We start from the raw sequence: 26,025 nt of genomic DNA on the forward strand, positions 1-26,025 counted from the left end.
CTGAGCAAACAATGAAACTCATTCTTGAATTACATTGAATTCTTCAAGAGCTGCCTCTTTCGTCAAAAATGGGCGAGTCTCAGAAGACAGCCAATGACAGCTCTTCTCTTAAAAATAATTGTTCAGCCATTTTGAAACAGAAGAAATCATCCCAAGATAATTATTGAATTTATGCTTTAGTTTGTTTATTCTTGATTTTTTCACCCCAACCTTCCATGCATTCTTTTTTCCCCTTATAAGTTGATTATTGATTCAATACACGTATTGTTTATCAATCTGCATTCTTTTATCTTCATTTGTTTCGTCTTCTCTATATTTCTTTCTCGTGAACATTCCTGAACCTTTCAATGTTCCTCTATCCAATTTCCTGTACTCATTTGTCCAGTATACTTGCCAGGTACTTCATATGGCTCTTTCCATAGACTTTCTAGACTTGTTACATAAAATTGTTTCCTCTGAACTGTTTTATGCCTTATGGCTTTCTCAGTTTTCTCTTAAATACAGGTATTCCTGTATTACTACCTCACTATACTGAAGAGAATGTGTAGATCACCAGCAAAATTAGTTACAGTCAGAGAAAACGTAAACGTAAACTTAAGATTGTTTCATTTTCTTTGTCACAGTTTATTGACATGCACCTACACAGAACACATTATGTATTTATCATTTCATCTAACTTGTGTATTCATGTATTTCTATTCATATATCTCTATTTCCATCTTCTCCCACGTTCTCTCTCTTTCACTCTCTTTTTCCACAAAATTCACTTTCACTCACACTCTTCTCTCCCAATGTCTTCTCTTTCCCCTCCCCATCAAATTCCTGAACATTTATTAATTTAATCATTCAGAATTACACAACTTTCAGAAATGTACCACAGGCTTATAAGCCCAAAACGGTTCCAATTCTAATTTATACAACAGTCCAAATGTAGCTAGGTTATGTGTCACTTCAACATTCTCCAATTACACACTCAATTTACAATCCCAAACATACAAAAATCATTTTTAAATTGAAAAAATACTTCTGAATTGAATTGAATTGATTACAAATACTCAGAAAACATTCCCCATTCCAATTCGCCCTTTTTCTATTCTCACCTCTTTTTTCTTGTCTTTCAGCTACACTTATTCCCGCTTCTTATTTTTCTTGTTAATATAATCTTTCCTCTCTCACCTCTTTTCTATCTCACTCTTCTCTCCCTCTCCTCTTTCTTCCTCTTCTTTCTTCTCCTATATCTTCCATTTCTCTCTTTACCATTTAATCTTCACCTTTTCCCTACTCACCTCTTTCCCATTCCCCCTTCCCATCATTCTCCCTACCTCCTTTTCCACCCTCCTACTCCCCCGCCACATCCTCCCATTCTATCTCAGTTCCTTCTCTAGTCGCTCACTATAATATTATAGAGAATGTGTACATCATCAGCAGAATTGGTCACAGTATATTGGCATACAGTATACAGTATTCAGCCCTTTGTAGTAAGGATTCGAACCCGCCAGCGAAATGTATTGCAGTCCACGCTGACTCTATTATTATCGAGGATATTCTTTCACATGCGCATGTGCGAACATAAGCTATTGAGCTCTGCTTTGGCTATAAAAAAGCTTGTGCTATTAGCTGTAGCTACACTAAACTGAATTCATACAACGTGCTAGCCAGCCCTGAAGCCATCTTCACAAAACACTAACACTGAAGACTACCAACTAATGAAGACTAATAAACACAAGACTAAGCTGAAGATATTTCTTCAAACTATAGTGGGGTCCACGTTATAATGGCAGCGTTTGATTAGCAATGGTATTGCTATCCTTGTCTATCATTCAAAAAAGCGGAGAGCGCTATCTCTTTGTCGCTTTGCTCTGTTGCCAGATCGTTTTTCAACCATGTAGAATTGATAAATAATTCACACAATATTTAATCTTAATTATGAAATATATAATTTATTGCTTCATAAAATTTAATTGATTATTTTAAACGAAAATGAACAATAAATATTACATTAATCGACCGAGCGAAGTGAGGTCTAAGATTCAAGTCGACGGTTTGGCATTTCTCTTAATGTTTAAATGTTTATTATGTTGCGCATTTACGGCGAAACCCGGTAATAGATTTTCATGAAATTTGACAGGTATGTTCCTTTTTTAATAGCGCGTCGACGTATATACAAGGTTTTTGGAAATTTTGCATTACAAGGATAATATAAAAGGAAAAAGGAGCCTCCTTCATACGCCAATATTAGAGTAAAAATCAGACTATAGAATGATTCATCATAAATCAGCTGACAAGTGATTACACAGATGTAGGGAGAAGCAAGTCTATTGCTGTATTTCCATAAGGTCTATAGTTTCAATCAGGTACTTGTGGATGAGAATACTGCGTGAGGTCTACTGTTCACAAAACTACTAGTAAACCTGTATCAGCTACCGTCTATAGAAGGCATTGACAAGACAGAGGTTCGGTAACGTTGTTCTCCTATCTTTCTCCACTGCCATTATAACGTGGACCTCACTATAGTTGCGTAGAACATCTCATTGGATATACAACAACATTATTGAATACAACAGTGGTTATTGATTGTAATGACAACTTTCAACGAATCAATAAGACCAATTATCCTCTCCTTCCTCCTCTTTCTCCTTTATCTTCCCACATTTTCCCTCTCCATTCATTGAGAAGAAGAGAGAAACGTATCTTTTGGAGATTGATTGGTTTCATTGAAGCATTCAAAATTGTTAATTGACACCTGCACAAATCAAGGACCACCACTGATCGTGTATGCAAAAACTCTAATCAAATTTAACAGTTTTAATTGATTGTGATCAGTGGTAATCATAGATCTTGAAACAGATGATCGATGGATTAATTGCGAAATATTTTTGCAGAACATTCTTAGATTGAATAAGGAAGAGGGAATGGTTCGAATTAAGCATTCAAAATTGTTAATTGACAGTTTTGTCGTTTCTGTAATTGTGTTTAGAACGATGATGGTGTCCGAAATTGCTTGAAATTATTGTTTTAGACTTGTAATTGGTTTGGGAGAACTGTGATTACTGAATAATCGCGATGTATATCAGTTTAATAAACTGCTTCTACACACACAAAGCCGCTGAATCTCGAGGACGAATAGGTTTATACATTGAAGAATGTTCCTTGAATGGAATCTCCGACTACCAAATCGTTGATCGACATTTTTTGCTTCTATAATAATTTCCTCGAAAATCTATGAATTCGAGGAGAAACATTGCAAAATCGCTGTAAATAGCCTGATATCTTCTTTGATAAGTCCAAGATATCCTGATATTCTTCGACCTGTTGTATGAGTTTATCAAGTTGGCATCTTGATTTAAGGAATTTTGACTGATTTTTACGTCATGCTTCCGGCATTAGCATTTAGAAAATTGCAAGTTGAAGGTAATCGTTTTGAAATCTCCTACAGGTTAGCAAAGAATTTGATATCTACCTTCAAATAAACCTAGATTAGAGGCGAATAAATTGTAGGGATGTCAAGAGACGAAGTGAGAAATATCTGATTGGCCACACACATAGAATTGCTAATACTGGTAGTATGAAGATAAGGTATTATAATACTCATAATAAACAGCCGTTAATTGAAGAACGGGTTCAAAATATATACAGTAAAATATGAGTGGGAATCATAAATATTTCTACTCCAAGGTGGTTCATTTTCTATTCATATAATGAAAATTCCGAAAGTCTCTAGTTAATAACTAGTCGTACTGATAGCAAGAGAACAGAGTCACGAGCATAAATAGTTCGAAGATGAATAAAACTTTGGAATACACATGATCTTCAACCTCGTAAATTCATCTAGAAATTTATAACAGCATCAATGAATGTGTGAATTTATTTATATAATGATACTAGCCGGTATATCTTTAAAGGGCAGAAATTCAATGTTGACTATATGATTGATCAATCATGAATTCGATAGCAGAATAAATTGATACCAGCTCTGAACAATCCAATTGGAGAAGCAGTGAATACGATTTGTAACTAATTTAAAATTATTTAAACTCATTTGTAATAATATAGATATCTCACGGGTATAAAACTTATGATGGATATTACTCAATACATAAGTTCACTTCATCCCTTGAGAACTAAATCTACTAATATATTCGTGAACTCCCTTGGTCCCTTGTATCTGAATACCTTGATTATTATAACCATTATCTGGAGGCTATCTATTTAGTAATCTAAACATCTATAGCAGGCAAAAACGTCTAAAGATTTCAAAATTTCAACCTTTTCACGCTTTGGAAAATATTCAGCTGCATATTCAAAAATGATATAATTATAATATCAATAATTTAAAAATATTATATTAATAATATAAAATTATGTTAATAATGCATATAATAACTGGATATTAGTAGGTAGTGATCAATTTTATTCCTTTATACATGCCAAATCTTTCATTCGTGATGTAGGAACCGTTCATACCCCATCTTTAGGAATCATAACTCTTTTATGAGCTGTTATCATGTCTTTTTTGAGACCTTTGAATTGGAAAAATATATTTATTTTGAATTTCATGGGAATTATATTACTGCAATTCGTTATTTACATGTTACACCACTGTAGATAATATGCAGTTTAGAAAATCACTGTACAGTAATAATATTCAGAATATTGCAAGGAATGAATGAATATTCTTCGTGCCTGTGAATAAGAGGTGAGCGCGCCAGGTCTTTGAAGGTTGGCGATTCTACGAAAAGTAATTTCAGACACGCAGTGTCTTTTTCTTGTTTCCTCAAGTCGAACGTTTATTGTCACTTCTTGTTCGGCAGCTTGGTAAAGACAGAGAGCATGGAATCGGGGAGGCAGAGAATCGACAACGTTGTTCTCCTATCTTTCTCCACTGACATTATCACGTGGACCTCACTATAGTCATGTACAAGCGCTGGACAGAGCTTATATTACGAAAGCGAATTGTATTGTTGAAGTTATTTACCAGTATCTGCACATAGTCTGGTAGTCCAATTCATTCCTTGTAGTCAACTAAAACTTTTGAAATTTTTGGTAATGATATTATCAATTATATGATCGTATGTGATCATGTGAACCTACACAGTTTTGACAATAAATAAGAAAAAAGTACAGTCTTTCTCAGGCAAATAAAGAATACCACCACATCCTATTTGAGATCATCTCTTCATAATTAATAGCTTCATCCTCACTCTAAACAGTGTTGATACTCAATCCACTATAAATAAAAATATAAATCTCAGTACCGTTTTAAATTATTTTGTCACAGCATGTTTCGGATAAATTTTGTGACAAAATTATTTAAAAGGGTACTGGGATTTATTATTTTATTTATATTAAAATTAGCCCTAGAGAAAAAAGACTCTATTCACTATTCTGCCAATTTTCAACTCATTGATAAAATCTTGAAGGAAATTGTTGGTTGAATGTTCGAGCTAAAAATGCATCCCACAGTCCAAGTTTGTCTTGGATAGTAAACACTCTTAAAAGCCTCTTACTTTGTCAATACACCCATGGATATTTGTCAGGAGCAGCGACAGATTTGGACGAAACGAAAGGGTCATGGGATGAAGAAATCTTTAAAGAAAAAAATAACGAGAGAGAGTGAGAGGAAGAGTTGAATATTATTTAGAAAAGCTTGAGGACTTGGAGAAGTAGTAAACTACATGCTCTTATTTTTCAATAGTTGATTAATAACTTGGTCCAGAACCACTACAGTCTGAATTATACAAGTTGAGACTCGATTCTCCAACCTAATAAAAAATATAAATCAACACTGCCAGATTTTTTGAAATTGTGACTTTTTCAAATTTACAATCCCACCACAAATCTGTATATAGAATTCCATTTTTGATATTTATTTATTCCACAATGGGAGCAACAGGTGAAAACCCAAATAATATGCTCCCTTAACATCACAGTAAGACAAGTACAATTCCTATTCAAAACAAAATTCACTAAACTAACCTAAGAAAAATTACTTAGTAAAACTACTTGAAAAAGAATGCTATTGAAAAGTAGAGATGAGTGAAAGATAAGTGATAAGTGATATTGCAGTTGTTTGAAGCTTTAACGGTAAATGGAAATTTTTTTTTTCGATAGAAAATGTTTCAGAAAAATATGTTTTTCTTTACAATATCACTCTTCTCTGGATAATGAGATCTAGTGATGAGTAGTCTAAGTTATTTATATCAAAATAAGAGAGAAATAATACTTTGGTATGGATTTAATGAAGGTGTATCATCTTGGTGTCAGGTATCGGGTAGGCTTGGTCCGGCATATGGGCGCAAGCTTCCAGGGGCGGTCAGCAAAGAAATACATCATTAAAATATATGGAAATTGAAATAAATAGTCATAACCTAGCATATTTCTCTGACTTCATTGATTGAAAAATCTGGCTAATCAGAAGCTCACAATGTTTGGTTAAGTGTTGGACTATTTTTCAATATTAACTTCAAAAGATAATTTAATTATTCCAGATTTGAATCACAGTATTCACTACTAGAAATAATAACTTTTATAAACTAAAACGTAGTATTACTATTTTTGTAGAGCATACAAAATTCATTGAATCAACTTCCATCAACCGGACAAATACAATACTACATCCAACTATGTTCAACAACTCTTCCACCAATCACAAGCGAATATCTTCGTTGCAGTACACGCCCTTAAATTCTATTGGTCGACGAGAAATCACCAACGTCATATATACTCCATTTTGTGGGAGTGAGTTTACAATAATTCTAACGAACCAGGAATGGCAAGACTGTATTTGTGGGAATGGGAATAGTGAATGCGGTTCAAGTGATTGTATTTGTGGGAATGTCATAAGTGATAAAATGCTTTCCCAGTCAGTATATTTGTTAAGGAATTAAGTCTACGTGTTTGTTTGAACAGCTACTTTGTGAGAAATAGCTTGTGTAAATAGGACAATGACAGAAGCTTACAATAATAACATCGAGTGACCTGGCTGGCTCAGGTCTGGTGAGAGTTTTCAGGTCGCAACGAATCAATTTCAGGGCCTCGGACATGACCTAACTAACTTCTTTTGAGGCAGCCGGGACCGTCGACTTAACGTGTCCATCCAAAAGCTTACGTAATTGGGACAGTGACAGTATTATATTTTTATTGAAGTAGTAAATACTGTTCAAGTTATTTGATCAAATTCAATTACCCTTTTTCCCACGAAAATGCATTTATACAATAATAAATACAATTACAATAATATTGTAATGAAGAAATGGATGGAATATCCCTACAAAGACTATACATCTGTGTGTAGGTAGGGGTGGGTTCCAGTCAGCTTATCAAGGCCTGAATATTTCAAAATAAGCCAATGGAAATGGTCAAATTTGGCAAAGCTATTGATCAAACAATGGAATGAGAAATCTGTTCAAGTAAAACCAACAAAATTGATATCAGTGCAGGGTAAACGTTGGGGAGTAAAATTAGAAATAACGTTATAATATTTTAATAATATAACTGAATCAAAGTGATAGTTCTCCAAAGAGACCTTGATCACATTGATTCTTCAAAAAAAGATATGTACATGAATTCAGATGTTACACTATAGTGCAAAGACTAGGCTAGACCTCCTTTCTATATAAACGTTCCCACAAAACTCTGGCGAGAGTTAGCTAATTAATTGTCAGTTATGAGTGATAAATTCAACACATATGACATTTAAATTGATACTAGATGTTCCTTTCTTATCAGAGAATGTTTATTGATTGCAAAAGTTGATGAAAAATTCGACAAATTAGTTTAAATACCTTAATAATGATTACACTTACGGAAAAATGAGTAGAGAAAAGCTTAATGTAGTTGTGTATTGACTTGCTAGATGGCGTTGGCAGCGATATTGATACGAATCAGTGTAATACTTTGTGATACTGTATCATTATGCAAGCAACAGAATGCAATCATGAATATTTGATATAGTGAGGTCCACGTTATAATGGCAGTGTGATATTTGCAATGGTGTTGCTATCCTTGTCTATCGTTCAACAAAGCAGATGGCAAAGCGGATCTCTTTCACGCATTGCGATGTTGCCACATCGTTTATCAAAAATGTAAAAATTCAACTAATTTCGACGAAATATTTTATCTCAAACATGAAAATTTATTATTACATCTTTAAAAAATATATTTTCTCGACAAAAAAAATATGATTAACTATTTTCAACAATAATGAACAGTTAAATTCATCAGATATACCAGTATCAGCTGTTTGGGTGGCAAGGCTGAGTGAGATCTGGCAACCCTTTTTCCTATCTTCTTACACTGCCATTATAACGTGGACCTCACTATAGGAGGAATAGGCCTAGTCCAGTCCAGTCAGGGTCGCACTTATATAATTATATTGTAGTTATGATTTTTTAATCGTTTGTGCACATAAAACTCCAGAACAATATATTGTACATGCAAAACTTCCTCTTGCTAAATACAGAATGCCCCAAAAACCACTAGGCTAACTTTATAGGAAATCTCACTTACGGTTTTAACATCCAGAAAAGAAATAGCATAAGAAAATATCCCAAGGTGTAGGTCGTTTATGATCCAAATTTCAAGCCAATTTTTGTTTACTCAAGCCGATTACTGTCTATTACTGTTTTGGCCGGGTTTGATTGATTGATTGATTGATTGAGTACTTTATTTATGTAGATTACAATATATACTGGCTTATACACTTATATACAATAGCCCACAATACAGCAAAATTATAGATGAATTTACATAATATAGACTAGGAAAATAACTATAGAACTGTATATGATATGAAAAAGCAATTTGTAATATAATAACTATAGATAATAATCATATTGTTATGCATCTACATAAATTGGCGGAGCTTTGGACATATCAATGTCCATTCTTTGGGAAGAATAATAAAAATATCCTCCCCACTAACTCTCTACCAAAGGGTGAGAGGGTAAGAACGACACAATATGAAAGACTCTACCAGCGTCACATAGCTTCACGAAAAAGAACTACTATAGTGAGGTCCACGTTATAATGACAGTATTTGATTAACTTTGGTTATGCTATCCTTGTTAGTTATACTTGTGTTAACTATAATTACACTAACTATATTAGTGTAATTGTTAATTGAGCGTTCGTTATCCCAATCAGACTATGAAATAGCAAAAACTATTGGGCCTACTGGTGCCAAAAAGGTGAATCTGGCACTGGTAATAACTCATTATAAAACATAAATGAAATATTAATTATTGAAACAAGCATTAAGTTCAAGCTCATTGCTCTCTCCTTGTACGTAACGTATAAAACTATCAATGAAAATTCAACAAAGATAAATCTTTTATCTCCTGTTTTGAACCTCATTACTCCCCACTCAATAAAGCATCGAGCTACGTCAATTCAAATACCAGCTTTGACGACTTCATAAACAATCATTGACAGTTCAATCACAACAACATTATAGAATAAAAAGTTGTCTACATCCAATTTATTCACCATCAGTAGCTTAAATACCTTAATAAATGATAATGATTAGTAAAAGATAGATTGATGAGAACAGTTGGACGAGATACTTGAACTATTCGCAACCCAGAAAGGAAAAACCGCTTAATATATTCATCATCCAGATTCAGATCATTCAATCTTGCATCAAATAATGCAATCACCGTGAGAAGACGGGTTTCACAAGAGAAAAATAACTAAATATTTTATCAATATGACGAGCTATTATGGTAGCTTGTATGAATATTAATGAGTTGTTTCCGATCAAGGAAAGCTCAGCCTTCTGGATCGTTTTGGAAGCAACTTTTCAGGCCTTATATTGAACTTGTCCAGTCATTCAACTCTGGCCAACATGTGAATGAGCTTTTTTTTACTAAAAGTTGAAAAGAGATAAAAGATTGCAAATTTTCAATCGGGTACCGTTGTTTTCTGTGTGGGAGAAACCGCTAACTAAAGGAGAGGTACAAGGAAGATGAGGAGGTGGGAAGGAGTAGAGAAGGAGATGGAGGAGGAGGAGGATAGGGAGTAGGAGGAGGAAGATCTAAACACATCAATGTTCAAATTTCTGGTCTTCCACACATTATCTCTTGAGCTCAGTCCCTTCAAGCACTTATTATCTGCTTATTTATTCGGTGTGTCTTCAACTCAATTTTCCTTTCTGCCATTTTTTATGATTCCCTTCAACGATCTTATCATTCTTTCTCCAACTTCTCATACCTTATATAACTTGTTTTACCACTCCTATTCTTTCTCAAATTTACTCTTTCATTGCCATTTTTTCCAAATTCCTCTATTCTACCCTTTTGATATAACATTTCTTGGAATTTCCTATCTTGCACATTCTTTCATCTGAAAATCCATTCATCTGAATGGATAAAGTTGAGCATTTGCTTATACTTCTAAAATATGGAACATTTGCTTCATTTTTTATGAATATACGTGAACAAAACCTTTTGCTCATGCTCAACAAAAAAATAGTTTGAGCATTTGCTCAAAAGTAAAAGCTTATACTCAAAATTGTATTAATAAACTATAGCATTTGCTCAACTTTTGAAGCAAATGCTTCAAAAAAGGTAAGTCTAGTCTAGAGCAGCTTATCACCTTTTGCTCATAGTAAAATGGCTCAACTAATTCGTATGAGGAAGAGGAAACTATACCAGATACGATCACAACCAATAGTTGTGAACTATAAAACTCTTTTTAGATTCAACCATGATATATATCACCACTATTCCTACAAAAGAATAACTACAAAAGATAGCTACCTGATATAAAGATAGCCATCACAAAATAGGAAATAGGCATTTAAGAAGATGAGAGTGAATACGATTATAAGAAGGCTATTGATATTATAAGAATATGCTGGAGATTATTATAGAGATGACATTTTTTCATGTTATTATTTCAAAATTCTAAACTCAACTAACCTAAAACTCTATTCATAAGAATAGAAAACAGAGCAGACGACGCAAACACAAGCGGTGCCCCCTACTTGCATATATTTAGCGCTTCCGTGAGCTATAAAAACAAATTAAGGCTACAAAAGCGAATCAGCTGATGAAAATACTTAAAAATACGTGAGCATTTGCTCCAGAGTTCAGGAGCATAAGGTAAAGCTTATTCATATAAAAATGTGCAAATGCTTTTGCTTCTACCTTTTGCTCATGAGCAAAACCTTATGCTCCATGCTCTTGCTCAGGAGCATTTGCTCTGGTTTTATTCATATAGGCCAATATCTCATAATTTAACATTTTTATTTTTCGCCACTGATGTTTTCTCAATTTAACCATCTATCAACTAACTATCTACTTCAAGATGCATCTTTCTTCTCCTATTCTACTTCTCCTCCTTCTTATCCTCATAATCCTCTCCCTTCTCTTCGTCTTCTTCTCTCCCTTCTTCTACCTAATCTCTTCTTTCTCTTCTTTCTTCTCCATCTTCACCTTCTCCTCCACGTTTAAACATTTCTAATGAATTTTTACTACTTTCCAACAACTTTCTTTATCTTTACCTTCCCCTATAATCTACTATTCATCACTCTCTTACTGTCTTCCATTTTCTCCTTCCTTATATCTCATTTCTATCTCTTCTCATATCCTAATTCCTTTTCAGAGGATCCAGTGGCTCATGTGAAATAAGTTATCTTACTTCTTCACTCACAGTTCTTTCGTATATTGTGAAGTGCGCAAATAAAAAAATCTGGTGTGGTACACTCACACAACTTTCCTTGCTCATTGAACTGTAAGCCTCATTCTTAGACGAGAATAATTTAGGGCAATAACATAATGACGACTGGCGGAAAAATATTTGCAACTACAATCAGACTACTGTGTATGTGTATAATTATATATATAATTGTTTTCAGAGTACTTTTTCCTTTATATAAATTGTGAAATTCGATTCTTTTTTTTAAATTCGTCAAAACAGCAGCTCTACAGATGAAATATCTCGACTATGAGTGTGTTCTTTTTATAAACTCCTCTACCTACCTACCTCATGCACCAGAAGGAGGTTACAAAGTCCATTTCTCAAGGATGGGGTGGACCCCCCATTAGTTTCCCAGGAAAAAGACTCATACCAGTTGATAGAGCTGATGAATAACTATACAGGGTATGAATATGAAACAAATCGGTCGATTAATTTTTGAGAAAATCGTGAAAAACATGGTTTTTTGGTAATTATCTGCCATTTTTCTCAAGAATATTACGGAGCTCCTGCAATTTACCCAAAAATGGGACCCATGTCAGTAGATAGGGCTCATGAATCATTATGGTATAAATTTGAAGAAAATCGTTGAAGCCGTTTTCGAGAAAACCGTGAAAAACATGGTTTTTCAGTCATCATCCGCCATTTTTCTCAAGAATATTACGGAGCTCCTGGAATTTTCCCAGAAATGAGACTCATGTCAGTTGATAGGGCTTATGAATAGCTATCCATGGTATAAATTTGAAAAAAATCGGTCAAGTAATTTTTGAGAAAATCGTGAAAAACATGGTTTTTTGGTAATTATCCGCCATTTTTCTCAAGAATATTACGGAGCTCCTGGAATTTTCCCAGAAATGGGACTCATGTCAGTTGATAGGGCTACTTCAATCAATCCATGGTATAAATTTGAAGAAAATCGTTGGAGCCGTTTTTGAGGAAAACGTGAAAAACATGGTTTTTTATTTATTATCCGCTATTTTTTCCGCCATCTTGAATTGAATTTTATTGAATTTCTTATTGTCGGATCCTTATGGTATAAGGACCTTAAGTTTAAAATTTCAAGTCAATCGGTTAATTAGGAATGGAGTTTTTTTTATTTATTTATTTATTTAATCATTCAGAATTACCCAACTTACAGAAAAGTACCACAGGCTTATAAGCCCAAAACGGTTCCAATTCTAATTTATACAACAGTCCAAATGTAGCTAGGTTATGTGTCACTCAACATTCATAGATTACACACTCAGTTATTTATCGTGTTATCGTGTTATCGAATTATCGTGTTCACAGACATAGTACACACATACACACACACACACACACACACATACACACACACATACACACACACACACATACACACACACAGACCAACAATTATGTTTTTGGACTCAGGGGACCTTGGAACGTATAGAAAACTTGAAATTAGGGTACCTTAATTTTTTTTGGAAAGCAATACTTTCCTTACCTATGGTAATAGGGCAAGGAAAGTAAAAATTATCATCCATCAATATTTCGCAATTCCTAACTTCTTATGTTTTCCTTCTCCTCCTCTATTCCCTTCATCCCCTTCACCTTCCTCATCCCCTTAACTCTATTCTTCTTCTTCTTCTTCTTCTTCTTCTTTTTCTTCTTCTTCTTCTTCTTCTTCTTCCTTTTCTTCTTCTCCTTCTCCTCCTCCTCCTCCTCCTTCTCCTCCCCCTCCTCCATCACATCCTCATTCTCTTTAGCATTCGTCTACTCCAAACAGAACAGATCGAAATTTAGTGATCTCGATTAGTGAATTCAAACCACGTTGTTCTGTATTCATTAGGACCAGCTACACCGAATGTCGTTTTATTATTCTATAGAATAAATTACAATAAATTAATCGACAAACCAGACCTCGACTAATTGCCAGCTACGGTAATTTTTCAGCTCTAATCACATCCGCAATATTTTCAATTCTGCTCTAGTATCTCCAATCACAAGTAGCTCTTCTCACACTACATTAGTGGTTTTTCACTATAATGATTAAAACAGCCATCAATTTACAGCTTGACGGTAGAACAAGGTGTTAATTTGTCAATTGAATTGTTAAGTAGCCCAAATGATAGATATAAGATATTCCATTAGCTATTGGTCAGTGGAAGAAATGAAATTCCTATTTATAATGAATGGTAGACTGGTGGGCACAATAAGTGGAATAACGCTTATAAGCTGATAGCTAGATAGCAGAATCCCAATTTGAAATAATGGTTAGTTAATGAATTGCAATTTGTAATGAATGATTGCAATGAATCTTCAATAAATAATATTTGTTCAGATTGAAAAACAAATTTTAACTGAACAACCAAATGAATATGTGATAATAATCATAAATCTAGATTTGGTAATAATCCATTTTGAGACTAATCGGATTCAAGCCTATCTACATAATATTTGCAGATGAGAACAACCTGTGCAATGTGAAAGCTTCCTAATATTTAAATAGAAAATTCGAAAATGTTTGAAAGCTCAAGACTGCTTGAGATAGAGTGCTTGCGTAGCAGCATAGAGATCTCGGGTTCAAACCCTCTCAATACCAAACGTTTTTTAACCAGATCACTCACGTGTTATCGGATGGGCACGTTAAACTGTCGGTCCCGGCTGAAGTATCACAGTCGTAAGGCCCATTGACGGCTTAAATAATATATTCAGGCGGTGGGACCTTCCTGCAAGGGACTCCCCACCAACAAAAGCCATACGAATCTACTTTTTAGCTCAAGACTGTTTTCACATGACTAAGTTCCAATAGATGTCAATGCACAAAATGATTTAGCCTAGTAGAATATTGAATAGAATAGAATAGATTTTATTGATCAATAAATCACAGCTGTGCTAGTGGAAAGTTGTGTGTATATTTTTGGCTTCAAAATTTTCTGAATTGACTTAATTTATTCAAAGTGCGGTGTAATTAAGTGCAATATTTGACTATAATTTGGTATTTTAATAATTCTAAATTCAAAATTTCTAGCTAATATATATTCTTGGACAGAACTTTGAACTTTAACTTTCCTCAGTATGAACATAACCTATTTTTTCGGACATTTTATTATTTATCAAAATTTGGGAACAGAATAGTTTTGGGCTATGCCTGTTGTTCTATCCCGATCATATTCATATGATTCGTAATTATATCAACAAATAAATAAATAAATAATATATATATAACATATACATGGATATCGTCTCGTCGCTCAGGTACATAGGAAAGTGATAGACATTTACAAAGTTGAAGTAATTCAGATCGGTACAATATAGTCTAGTATAAATCTTCAGCATTATGGAGATAAAATAAACGAGCGTGAACATGATAATACATGATAGGATTTTGAGAAAGGGACGAGAGAAACAGTATCCAGAAAAAGAGAATTATTGATTACATGATTCGAATCATTGCATCAATTTAATACTATAATGCATCATAACCGAAACCAACCAACCAAACACGGAATCATTCTGAAGGAACTGAGAAGATATTCAATATTGATGAAGAGTTAATTGTTTAATATTTACTCACTTGATTACTCAATCAAATACTCCACACTAGATTTCACTATGAAAATCACATTGAAAATGATGATACCAATCAATCAGCAGAATATTATAATCCTAGGTTGGATGATGAATGTAAAAAATCTAAACTTAAGCTCCCGCTCGACAAAAAATAACTACTGTAAAACAAACAATTTTAGAAACATGTTATCAAAGAATTACCGGATACTTTCCTATGAAGTGCGGCAGCCTCACAAAGCCCAAAGCTGAATACCATGCTGAGTGTTCACATTCTAGAAAATAAACACATTTTAAAGGCCTGCATTTATCTGTAATGTTTGGAGAGGCCGTTCCCCCTATTTACAGGTCGTTATTGAGATTAGCTCAATTAGAATAACGAAACCAGTCCGTTATAATATGGGTTTATGATTATGGGTTGGTACATTGGTGGTCTGCTATGTCTTCTCCATGATAATGATTCAACTTGCTTGAAAAACAAACAGGTCTCACTATAACATTGCTATGAAGGTCTTCATCAGAGAAGGTCTACACCGCACTTCAATGTGTAGATACTCTTGTACCATAGAAGACTTCACCGGATCCTCTTTGCTTGCACTGTTCATATAGTTAATGGTTGATTGTTAGATGGTATCAGAAACAATGTATCTTCAATTCGATTACAAACCACTTGTTATCTTTGAAGAAAGCTTGTGATAATGGTTGAATGTCTGTATGTGAAACAATGTATCTGCGGTTCCAATAGAAAACCACATGTGAGGTTTATAGCAAATATTACCTACAGCAACAACATTGTAGAGAGACTATTCTGATATTGTGTGAGTACAATGTTGCGATTCCATACAACTCTTCAATGAAAGACTGATTGATATTGAACCAATAAATTTTCACTCACAACGTCACAACATATCAACCATAATATTATTTATTTATTTATATTTTTTACAAAGAAGCACTGATTGGGAGAGAAAAACTAAGGAAACTCCTTGTACTATTTCTTTCCCAAATTTAGATAACACTTTGAAAGTCCAAAATAGGGTTATGATTTCACTTTACTAAAATTTAGTCCATTTTCACTCAAAAACAACGAAAACTAAGATTTTGACGGTTGAAAACAGAATAAAAAACAAAAATATCACACTCAAATCATTATTAATTGGAAAATTTTCAAGTTATTTTTGAATAGAAATCATATCGAAGATAAACTCGCTTCACTCGCTAATGGTTAATTCCTGATATTCACATTCTAATAATTGTGGTCTGAAAAACAGGGATTGTAGTCACACGGAGTGACCTGCGATTCCATATCTACATCCTCCTTATAAATCACAACTTGTGTTTAATTTTGTATATTTGTGTTGGATTGAATAAAATTATTGATTGATTGAAATTCTGATCGCAGATCGCTCTCTGTTTAATCGACTTCGTATAAATGATCTTAAATCACTCCACTCAATCGACTTCCACTCAGATCAGAATTTAATGAAATTCGTCATTTGATGTAATGACATAATTTGGCTAAACCAGTTGTGAGAAGCTTATTATTGTGAACATGGAAGTTTTATATTCTTACAGAATGAATGAAAGTGTTATAGAATCATTTAATAATTGTAAAAAGTTAACTCTGATTCTATTTATGTCCCTCCCACTTCCAACGCTTCCTGCTCAAACAATAAATCAGACAGGAAACTCAAACTTCTGCTTCAAAATAACTCCTAATAAATCAAATCTACAAGAGCTACGCATTTGCTAGTTTGTAATATTGTCGATGATTAAGACGCAATCAATCTATTGTTGATTAAAAATCGCAAAAATCTGGGAACACGAAACCCAACAAAACAAGCGAAATCGTGAGGCACCTTGGAAGCTTCCAGACGCAAATAAAACCAATGCAACCGTTGCAGACCCAAAGCCACAATAATCGTTCGGTTACAGACTGGAGGATGCCCAGGTTATGACTCATGATGAGCATGAGGCACCTGCTTCAAGGTTAGCTGTTGACTGTTTTCTTGTTATTACCTCATCACGACCTCAAGCACAACTTGAAGCTTCCACCTTTATTTCTGGCGGTGTCTCAAGAAGGACTGAGGAGACCTTTCATTAAAAATAATACGGCGTAAATAATTATTAGCAGATTTGAAATAAACTGGAGAGATCGATCGAGAAGGAAGCTGCAGAGCTGATCATCTATATTCATCCAACAATATCCAATTACGCCACTTTCAAATAATCACAAAAAACATATATAAAATATAATGTCAATTTTACTGTAAATTGATAAAGGCACAAATCATACTATTTAATTGAAATCATACGTATTAATTGAAATAAACTGGAGAGGTCTATAGCAAAGTATGCTGCAGACTTTATACTTTTTATTCATCCCATAATATCCAATTACTCCACTTTTAGAGGAGCACCGCCAATATATAAAATATAATATTAGTTTTACTGAATATTCATTGATACAGGCACAAATCATACATAATCTGTAATAAACTAGAGAGATCTATCGCGAAGAATGCTGCAGAGCTAATCATTAATTTATGATCATTATTATTCCAATTAAAAAACCGTCAGTAGCATTTTAAACACTGCTAACTTTCATCATTGAAACACTGTTTTTTTATTATTCTTCCAATAATATCCAATTACTTCACTTTCAGAGGAGCACCGCAAATATATAAAAAATAATATTGATTTTACAGTATATTTATTGATATAGGCATAAATCATATTACATTAATTGGGTGAGAACAAACAAAGCCGTAGGTATGGAGACACAGACAAGTACCGAAAAACATAAGAACAAGAGATACATAAGAGTACAGTGAAGGTCAAGCGTGAACTCAGAAGACTTGGAGAACAAGAAAAAGAATGATAATAATTACTTGAAGGGACCTGTGCGTGAAGTACAATGACGTAATTACAGGTGACGTAATATTTATCTAGTACTTTGAGCGTTTTCGGATGAGAGGTCCTTGCAGCGGACTCTACTCCGTTCAAAATCCGGAAAAGCTATTAGCGTTCTTGTTTTTTATTTATTCTCCTCTTTTTGGGTTCTTTCTCTTACTACGCACCACAGCTCTTATGTTTATCTTAGAAAACAACGTAGGCGCGTGTATTCACGTTCCGAAAAAGTGGAAGCCTTTTAATTTACAGCCTCCTTTTTTCCTCTTAGTTCCATCTTACTTAATGCTTATTTTGTATGTGTGCGTTGCAAGTGGTATGTGTATGCTTCTAGAACCCGGGGCTATTTCACTAAGAAGCCTACCACTTGATAAAGGTTAGAGTCCTGACATTGAAATCGCGTGGTTTATGATCGTAAAATGCACCTGGCACGCATGACTATGCAACCGGCCAGGAATTTTTGAGATAGTTGAGAGTTTAGCTGAAAGTCACAAGTTGATTCTGAATAGTTCTACAATACAATATGGAAATTTAGTTGAAAGTCACAAGTTGGGTCTGAATAATTCTCCAATACCATATGAAAATGTTTGTATCATACGTACAACATAAAACGTTCAATATCATAAACTGGAAAATTTTGAACCGAAAACTTTACGCACTATTTATGAACTGGTTACTATGGATACTATAGATATAATGGCATAATTGGCCATTAACAATAATATAAATCATAAGGAGGTTGCTCTCCTTACTCCCTTATTTCCTTTCCATGATAACCTAACTTCTCACAAACCTTATGAATTGTCTAAAATGATTGTATAGTTCTCTTTTGAATTGTTTAACATTACTGTGAACTGTTTTTCCGTAAATTGTATTGTATTAGTGAGGAACAAAATCATCCATTTATCGGTGACTTTGGTCAATTTATACAACATAAATCAACCTATAGGTTAAATCTACAGGGTCTGAGGATTGATAATAGGTTGTTTGAGGGAGTGTAAAACTTCAGTTATCTGGGTGTTGAATTGAATAATCAGAATATGATGAGCACCAGTATCAAACAAAGAATATTATCGGGAAATAGAGCATACTACAGCAGCATGAAGCTTCTAAAGAACAGGCGCATCAGTAGAAGCAGCAAACTTAAAATTTAGGAAACCCTTATAAGACCTGTAGTTACCTATGGCTCTGAATCATGGACTTTGACTAAGGAAGACCAACACAATTTAAGTGTATTTGAACGAAAGGTGCTTAGAAAAGTGTACGGTCCTGTTAAAGAAGGAGAAGAGTGGAGATCAATGCTGAACGTGAACTATTAATAAAAGGTCGTAGTAGAGTACGCTTCATAAGGGCACAGAGACTAAGACAGATTTATAGGATGGATGAAACCAGAATGCCAAAAATAGTGCTTAAAGAGAAGCTTCACTCGAGAAGAAAACAAGGAAGACCAAGAATACGATGGGAAGATGAGATAAGAGATGATTTGATAAGGATGGGTTATAGAGGATGGAGAGGATTTATGATGGATAGAAATGTTTGGATGAATGTTGTGGAGGAGGCCAAAGCCAACAATGGGCTGTAGATCTATAGAAAAAAATAGGTTAAATCCGGCTCAACTTTAACCAATAACACTTTACAACATATACTGCAATAAGCTTCTCTTTTCATCTGCCTTCACTAAATATCAGGTTCTTTTTAAATTCCGGCCCAAACCTTCGTCTGAACATCCTCCCTATTCTAAAAAGTCCCACATCAAACTTCCCTCATGAAAACAAAATCTCATGAGACCAGTTTCAAGTAACCTTGCTAACAAAGATGTACCCTGAGAGAAGAGATAGCAACACCACAGAAGCAAATGTGACACTATAAATAGAAGAAATCGATATCAGCCAGCTTCATGTTTGCTTGCGTTCATCCGACGCAAGTCGCGTCTGCAGTTGACGTTGATAAAGAGGGATGATGAAGGATGCGAGAGGAACAATGAGTGAGAGAGAGAAAAAGAGGAAGTGTTACAGAGAAATAAGATAGAACGAAGAAGGGGGCGGGCAAGAAGTGCAAAGCATAAGCAGGAGGAGGATGATGATGGAGAAGAGAAGTAGATGAAGGATGAAAAGTAGAATAAAATAGGATAGAATCGAATGCCTTTAAAAACGCTGCCTTTATTTTTCACCTAGGAGGGCGGAATTAGAACGCAGCCGGCCCTCTCTTACACTCAACCCTCCAATACAAAGCTAAATAATAACTAGATTAAACAAATCCAAGTAGGGAGAGCAAGACGGTGATTAGAAGATATAGAAAGTACAATGAGAAAAAGAAAGAGGGAAAGTATTAATGATAAAAGTGTTGGTGATTGGAAGAAATGAAAAGTACAAGGAGAAAAACAAGGAAGAGTATAGAAATTAATCTTAGTATTCTAAGTTTGGAATACATCATAGAGAAATTCAACAGTGAGGGAAACAGATAGAGGGGTAGAAAACTGTGAAAATGAAGAAAATAGGAAAATGTTTGTTGGAGAAGCACAGACGATTTGGAAGAGCAGAAAAGTATCAAAGAAAAAGAGTTGGAAACTGAAAGTAAGAAAAGAATTTTGAGAATTTTGAAAAGATGTAGTACTAATTTTGGAAGGAATAGTGGCTGGCGAAAATGCTGAAGAGAAGAGGGGAGAGAAAGGTGCTGGGGGAAGGAGAGGACCAAGAAGGAGTACAAGGAGGATAAAGATAGAGCGAGAGAAATAGAGAAGTTCAAAGTTTAGATGGTTGGCCGCACGTTGAAGGGATGATGAGACGGTTTATCGGTATTTATAGAGTGGCTGCAGCGATGAAAGTAGGGGTGAGCCCTTATAAGGGATGATAAAGCCGCTTTTGTACGTGATAAAGATAGGGAAAAGTATTTCCCTTCCGGTAACAAACCAACAAGGAAACAGCCCAGACTTATAACTCGATTTCCCGGCACCGATAATCTGACGTCATCGCTTTTTTCAGATTTCCATCGACTACTCAGTTTTTCACAGTCGTTAGGGAAATAGATAGAATTTACATGTTTTCGTAATAAGACTGTGATTTGAGATGAGCTGTGAAGGGAGCAAAAGATAAGCCGGTTAGGAATTAATTCTAGAAGAAACCAGAGAATAAAATCCTGTAAAGACTGAATTCATACAGGAAATTCAGGTTTTCTTGAAAACGTAATAAATATTGATGAAGATTTTCGATTTGAGAGTATACCATTTACTTCATTTTTATTCGATTATAAAAATTGATGCAATTATGTTGTATTGAATGATCAATACAGGCCAAAGAAGAATGGGTTTTGGAGAACTGTAAAGAGATAGAAGAATGTGAAAGTAAGTTTGACAGTTTTAATATGCATAAAAAGATTCAAGCTATGACTGGTGGAAGAAAGGCAAGAGTGTCTATTCTTAAGGATAAAAATGGTAAAATAATTGCTGACATAAATGAGAAGATGAAGAGATGGACTGAATATATAGAAGAGTTGTTTAATGATAATAGATCAATAGTAAATGAGGTTCATACAGAAGGAACAGGACCAGACATTCTTAAAAGTGAAGTAGAGTTGCTATTAAAAGATCTAAGGGGAGAAAGGCGGTGGGTCCGGATGAAATTCCTGTGGAATCGTTGAAGCTCATGAATGACAGCACACTTGAAATAATGGTAAATCTTTTTAATGCCATCTACCAGTCTGGTATCATACCACACGAGTGGCTTCAATCAACGTTTGTGCTTCTTCCAAAGAAAAATAATGCTAAGGAATGTGCTGAGCATAGAACTATAGCCTTGATGAGTCACACCCTGAAGGTATTCCTCAAAATCATTCATAAAAGAATTTTTAATAAGTTAGAGGCTGATATGAGTGACACACAACTGGGTTTTCGAAGTGGCCTTGGCACAAGAGAAGCATTGTTTGGAGTAAGTGTATTGATGCAAAGATGCCTGGATGTAAATATGGATCTTTATATGTGTTTTATTGATTATGAAAAAGCCTTTGATAAGGTACGGCATGACAAACTGTATGAAATTCTCAAAGGTAAAAAATTGACAGTGGAGATATTAACATAATTACCAATTTATACTGGAATCAAACAGCAAAGATCAGAGTTGAGAATGAGATGACTGGGGAGATGAAGATTTGTCGTGGTGTACGTCAGGGATGTGTCCTTTCACCACTCTTGTTAATGTTTACAGTGAAGCCATTTGTCAAGAAGCTTTAATGGAGCAAAATGTTGGTCTCTCCATAAATGGAGTAACTATTAATAATTTACGCTATGCAGATGACACACTTCTGATAGCGGGAAGTGAGAATGAGTTGCAGCAATTACTGGAAAATGTGAATAACTACAGCAATTACTATGGGTTGAAGCTGAATCTTAAGAAAACCAAGTGCATGATCGTCTCGAAAAAGCAGAGAGTGCCAATTAATATTGTAGTGGACAATACACCTATTGAAAGAGTCACAGCATATAAGTATCTTGGAGCATGGATTACTGAAGTGAACGATCAGACCAGGGAGATCAAAGGACAGTGGAAATAGCACGACAGGTGTTCATAAAAATGAAAAGATTTCTGTGTAGCCGAGATATTAAACTAGAACTTGGAATACGAATGCTGCGTTGTTATGTGTTTTCTACATTGCTGTACGGCATGGAAGCATGGAATTTAAAAAAGTCAAACCTCAAAAACATCGAGGCATTTGAAATGTGGTGCTATAGAAGGATGTGGAGAATACCATGGACAAGAAAAGTGACAAATAGGGATGTAATGTTAATGATGGCAAAGGAAGACTATAAAGAGAAGAAAATTGCAATATTTGGGTCATGTAATGAGGGGTGAAAAGTATGAGCTGTTGAGACTTATATTGCAAGGAAGGATCATGGGAAAGAGGAGTGTGGGAAGAAGAAGGATATCCTGGCTGCGTAATTTGAGAGAATGGTATGGCTGCAACTCAAGGGAACTATTCAAGGCTGCAATCAATAAAGTGAAAATTGCCGTGATGATTTCCAACCTCCGATAGGAGAAGGAACCAAAAGAAGAAGAAGAATGATCAACTTCTACTACTAGCTTGAGTAGAATAATGTAAATAATGAAATAATTTATTTGTTGAGATAAATAAGTAGCCTACTCCCTAAACAACTGTAATCAATGTAAACTAATAGGACGGAATATTTGAGCATGGTATGAGTCCAAATCTCATAGCACAAGAGTTGAAAGCTCCTAGTGTCTTAGTGAAAAAGAACTAATTGGATGTTGAGATGCATTGTAAGAATAAATATTTTTCTCTCTGCTCATATTTCAATATTCGTATCTTCAACAGGTCATGCCGCAGCTTACTCCAAACAACCTAGCCTACGTCTGGTTAAGAAAACATTCCATTTAATGAAATAAAACGCCTGTTTTATGAAATCCGAATTCTTACTTCTCTAAAATGAAAAAATCTATCTTTCCTCAATAGAATACCAATTTCCTGCGTCACTATTTATTTTATTTATATTCTTTATTGATTGACAGAATAAGTACTATCATTTATCTAAATCATTGAAATCTCATTTCCTCCTTTTTTATAATTATCCTTTCAATTTGTTTCAATTTCATGATATTTTTAAAACTAACTCACTAATTATCATCCTCGCTGTATGTGGGGTATTGTCAATTTCATATCGACGAATGAATTCATTTCATTCAGGATTAGGTCAAGGACAGGACTTGTCCTAGCTTCTTGTAAATCATAACTATTTTCTAGTTCTATTTTTTATATTCTAGTGTTTTGCCGCATCTACATGTTGGCCCAGCCTGCAATGTGACCAGTGCCCAATGAAGGCCAGCGGTAGCCAGCGTTGGCAAACCACCCATCCACACACTAGCGCTGGTCATCATTGGCCTTGATTGGACCAACATGTGGAACCGGCATTTACAGTGTATCACTTGTATTCAGGGTTGCCACCTTTTTTATGAAAAATAAAGTACATTAGTAATTACAGACCAAAAAAATATAGTTCATTAGGTTCAAATAAAGTACATATTTAAACCTGTATATTCATTTTTACCTGTTATTGTATACAGTTTGAGTGATTACTATTCAAATCCATTACAATTATCCTATTAATAATAACTAATAATAGAATAATTCGATTTATCCAAATAAGAACAGGATAGCTTGGAAAGTTATTTATTACATACTGGTATGTAGAAAATGAACATAAATCATTAAATAGATAAATCATTTTTTTATTACAAAGCACACACTCTTACAGTAGAATTGTATATTATAGTATCATAGAAAAATACATATAATTTATTTTATTTAATCCAAAAATGTTTTAGAGCTGATCTTCTAAATTCAAAATGTAAGTTATACCGTACTCCTTGAAAAATGCATAGTATTGTTGCTCTTCAACAATTTAATCAACTATTGCAAAATAATTCGAGGTACACACGATTATGAAAATTAATGCAAAAAAATTTCACCCCTTTGGCCAAAGCCTGAGATAGGTGTACTTCTCAAAATGCAATTTTGACTGATTTATTAAAAACATAAAGCACCTTCATTTATATAAAATAAATAAAGGTTTCAGCTGATTTAAGCAATTTTCAAGTTCAAATAAAAATATATAAGTTAATAACAAAAGTATTGACTAATTTATGTATATATTATGACTATCCTACATTTTATACTCTATTTCTCGGTTTGCATAATTTTATCAAAAATGGGATTGTCTAAATAGAATTGAATAAGATTTATTAGTTCATCTCTATTTAATTTTGCTGTAGTGTAGATATGAAAATCTTCTTTTACATTCAATTTACTGCTTTTGCCTCCAACGTTTAATCTTCATATTAGCATTCATATCAATATATTCATGGTTTTCTACTATCAAGTGCTCCACAAGGCTGATTATTGAGTAGTATTTTTTTATTTTAGAGCTTGAATGTGCTCCTGGAAAAATAAATAATGGGTGCTTCATGTTTTTTATAACTTTTATAAGTAGCCCATGCACATAAAGTAATTTTGAATGAATATTCAAAATACAATATACATGAATATAATGGAATAGAAAATGAGTTCAATAATGAAATGCCCTGGTAACGTAAACGTATTTGGTGGAGCAGTCCGTTCCATTTGATACCTGCTACCTGTTACTTTCTATCATTAAAAAATGTTTATTTATTTGAAATCTGACAGTCTCTGCTATTCTACTAACTTAAAATTTCTTGATTTCCTCGTACTTTATTATATCGTACTTTATTGAGCAAAATAAAGTATTTTTGCGTACTTTATCTTGCTTACAAAGTATAAAGTACAAGACCTCCAAATAAAGTACAATACTTTATTAAATAGTACGGGTGGCAACCCTACTTGTATTATCGTGATGATGTCAAACAATATACATCATTTGAAATTATCTGATCATTGTGATTTCACATGTATGAAATTATTTTATTCAATTCTTCCATTAAGATCAATAACAGTCCTAATTACATTCTACTTGAAAATAAAAAGTTCATTCCATTTTTGTTGCAGAGCGCCATGTTAGGAGCGCTGATAACACTGGCGGTTGCGTTGGCCTCGACAGTGAGCGCCCTTCCCGCGGGGCGGAGGATATCGTCGGGGACAGACGCCGGCACAGAGACCGAGGATGTCGTCGCTAGTGGAAGTGGTGCACGGCGGGGGGCCAAGGCACTCCAGTTCTACGTGGAGGCACCGCAGCAGGGAGCTTTCCTTCTTGACCTGGATGACGAGCTCGAGGCTGCACTGGCTGCTTCAAGATATCAGGTGAGCAGGAATTCATCAAAAGAGATATTTTTTATAATATGATCATTTTCCAATTAAACCTATTTAGGCCTACTGGCAAGAGAACTGTAGGCAGAGGAAGAA

The 26,025-nt window shown here is 34.4% G+C and overlaps 1 protein-coding gene across 1 annotated transcript in view; it reads left to right on the forward strand.

Annotated features, from left to right (window-relative positions):
- LOC111046509 (pollen-specific leucine-rich repeat extensin-like protein 2) overlaps positions 1-26,025 on the forward strand; it is a 131,507-nt gene that overhangs the window by 101,621 nt on the left and 3,861 nt on the right. Inside the window, exon 4 of the mRNA XM_022332072.2 lies at positions 25,672-25,923. Coding sequence (XP_022187764.2) covers positions 25,678-25,923 — 246 coding nt within the window. The 5' untranslated portion in view covers positions 25,672-25,677. The remainder of the gene's footprint in view (positions 1-25,671; positions 25,924-26,025) is intronic.

This window comes from Nilaparvata lugens, chromosome 8 (assembly GCF_014356525.2).
Source record: "Nilaparvata lugens isolate BPH chromosome 8, ASM1435652v1, whole genome shotgun sequence".
Classification (NCBI taxonomy): Eukaryota; Metazoa; Arthropoda; class Insecta; order Hemiptera; family Delphacidae; genus Nilaparvata; species Nilaparvata lugens.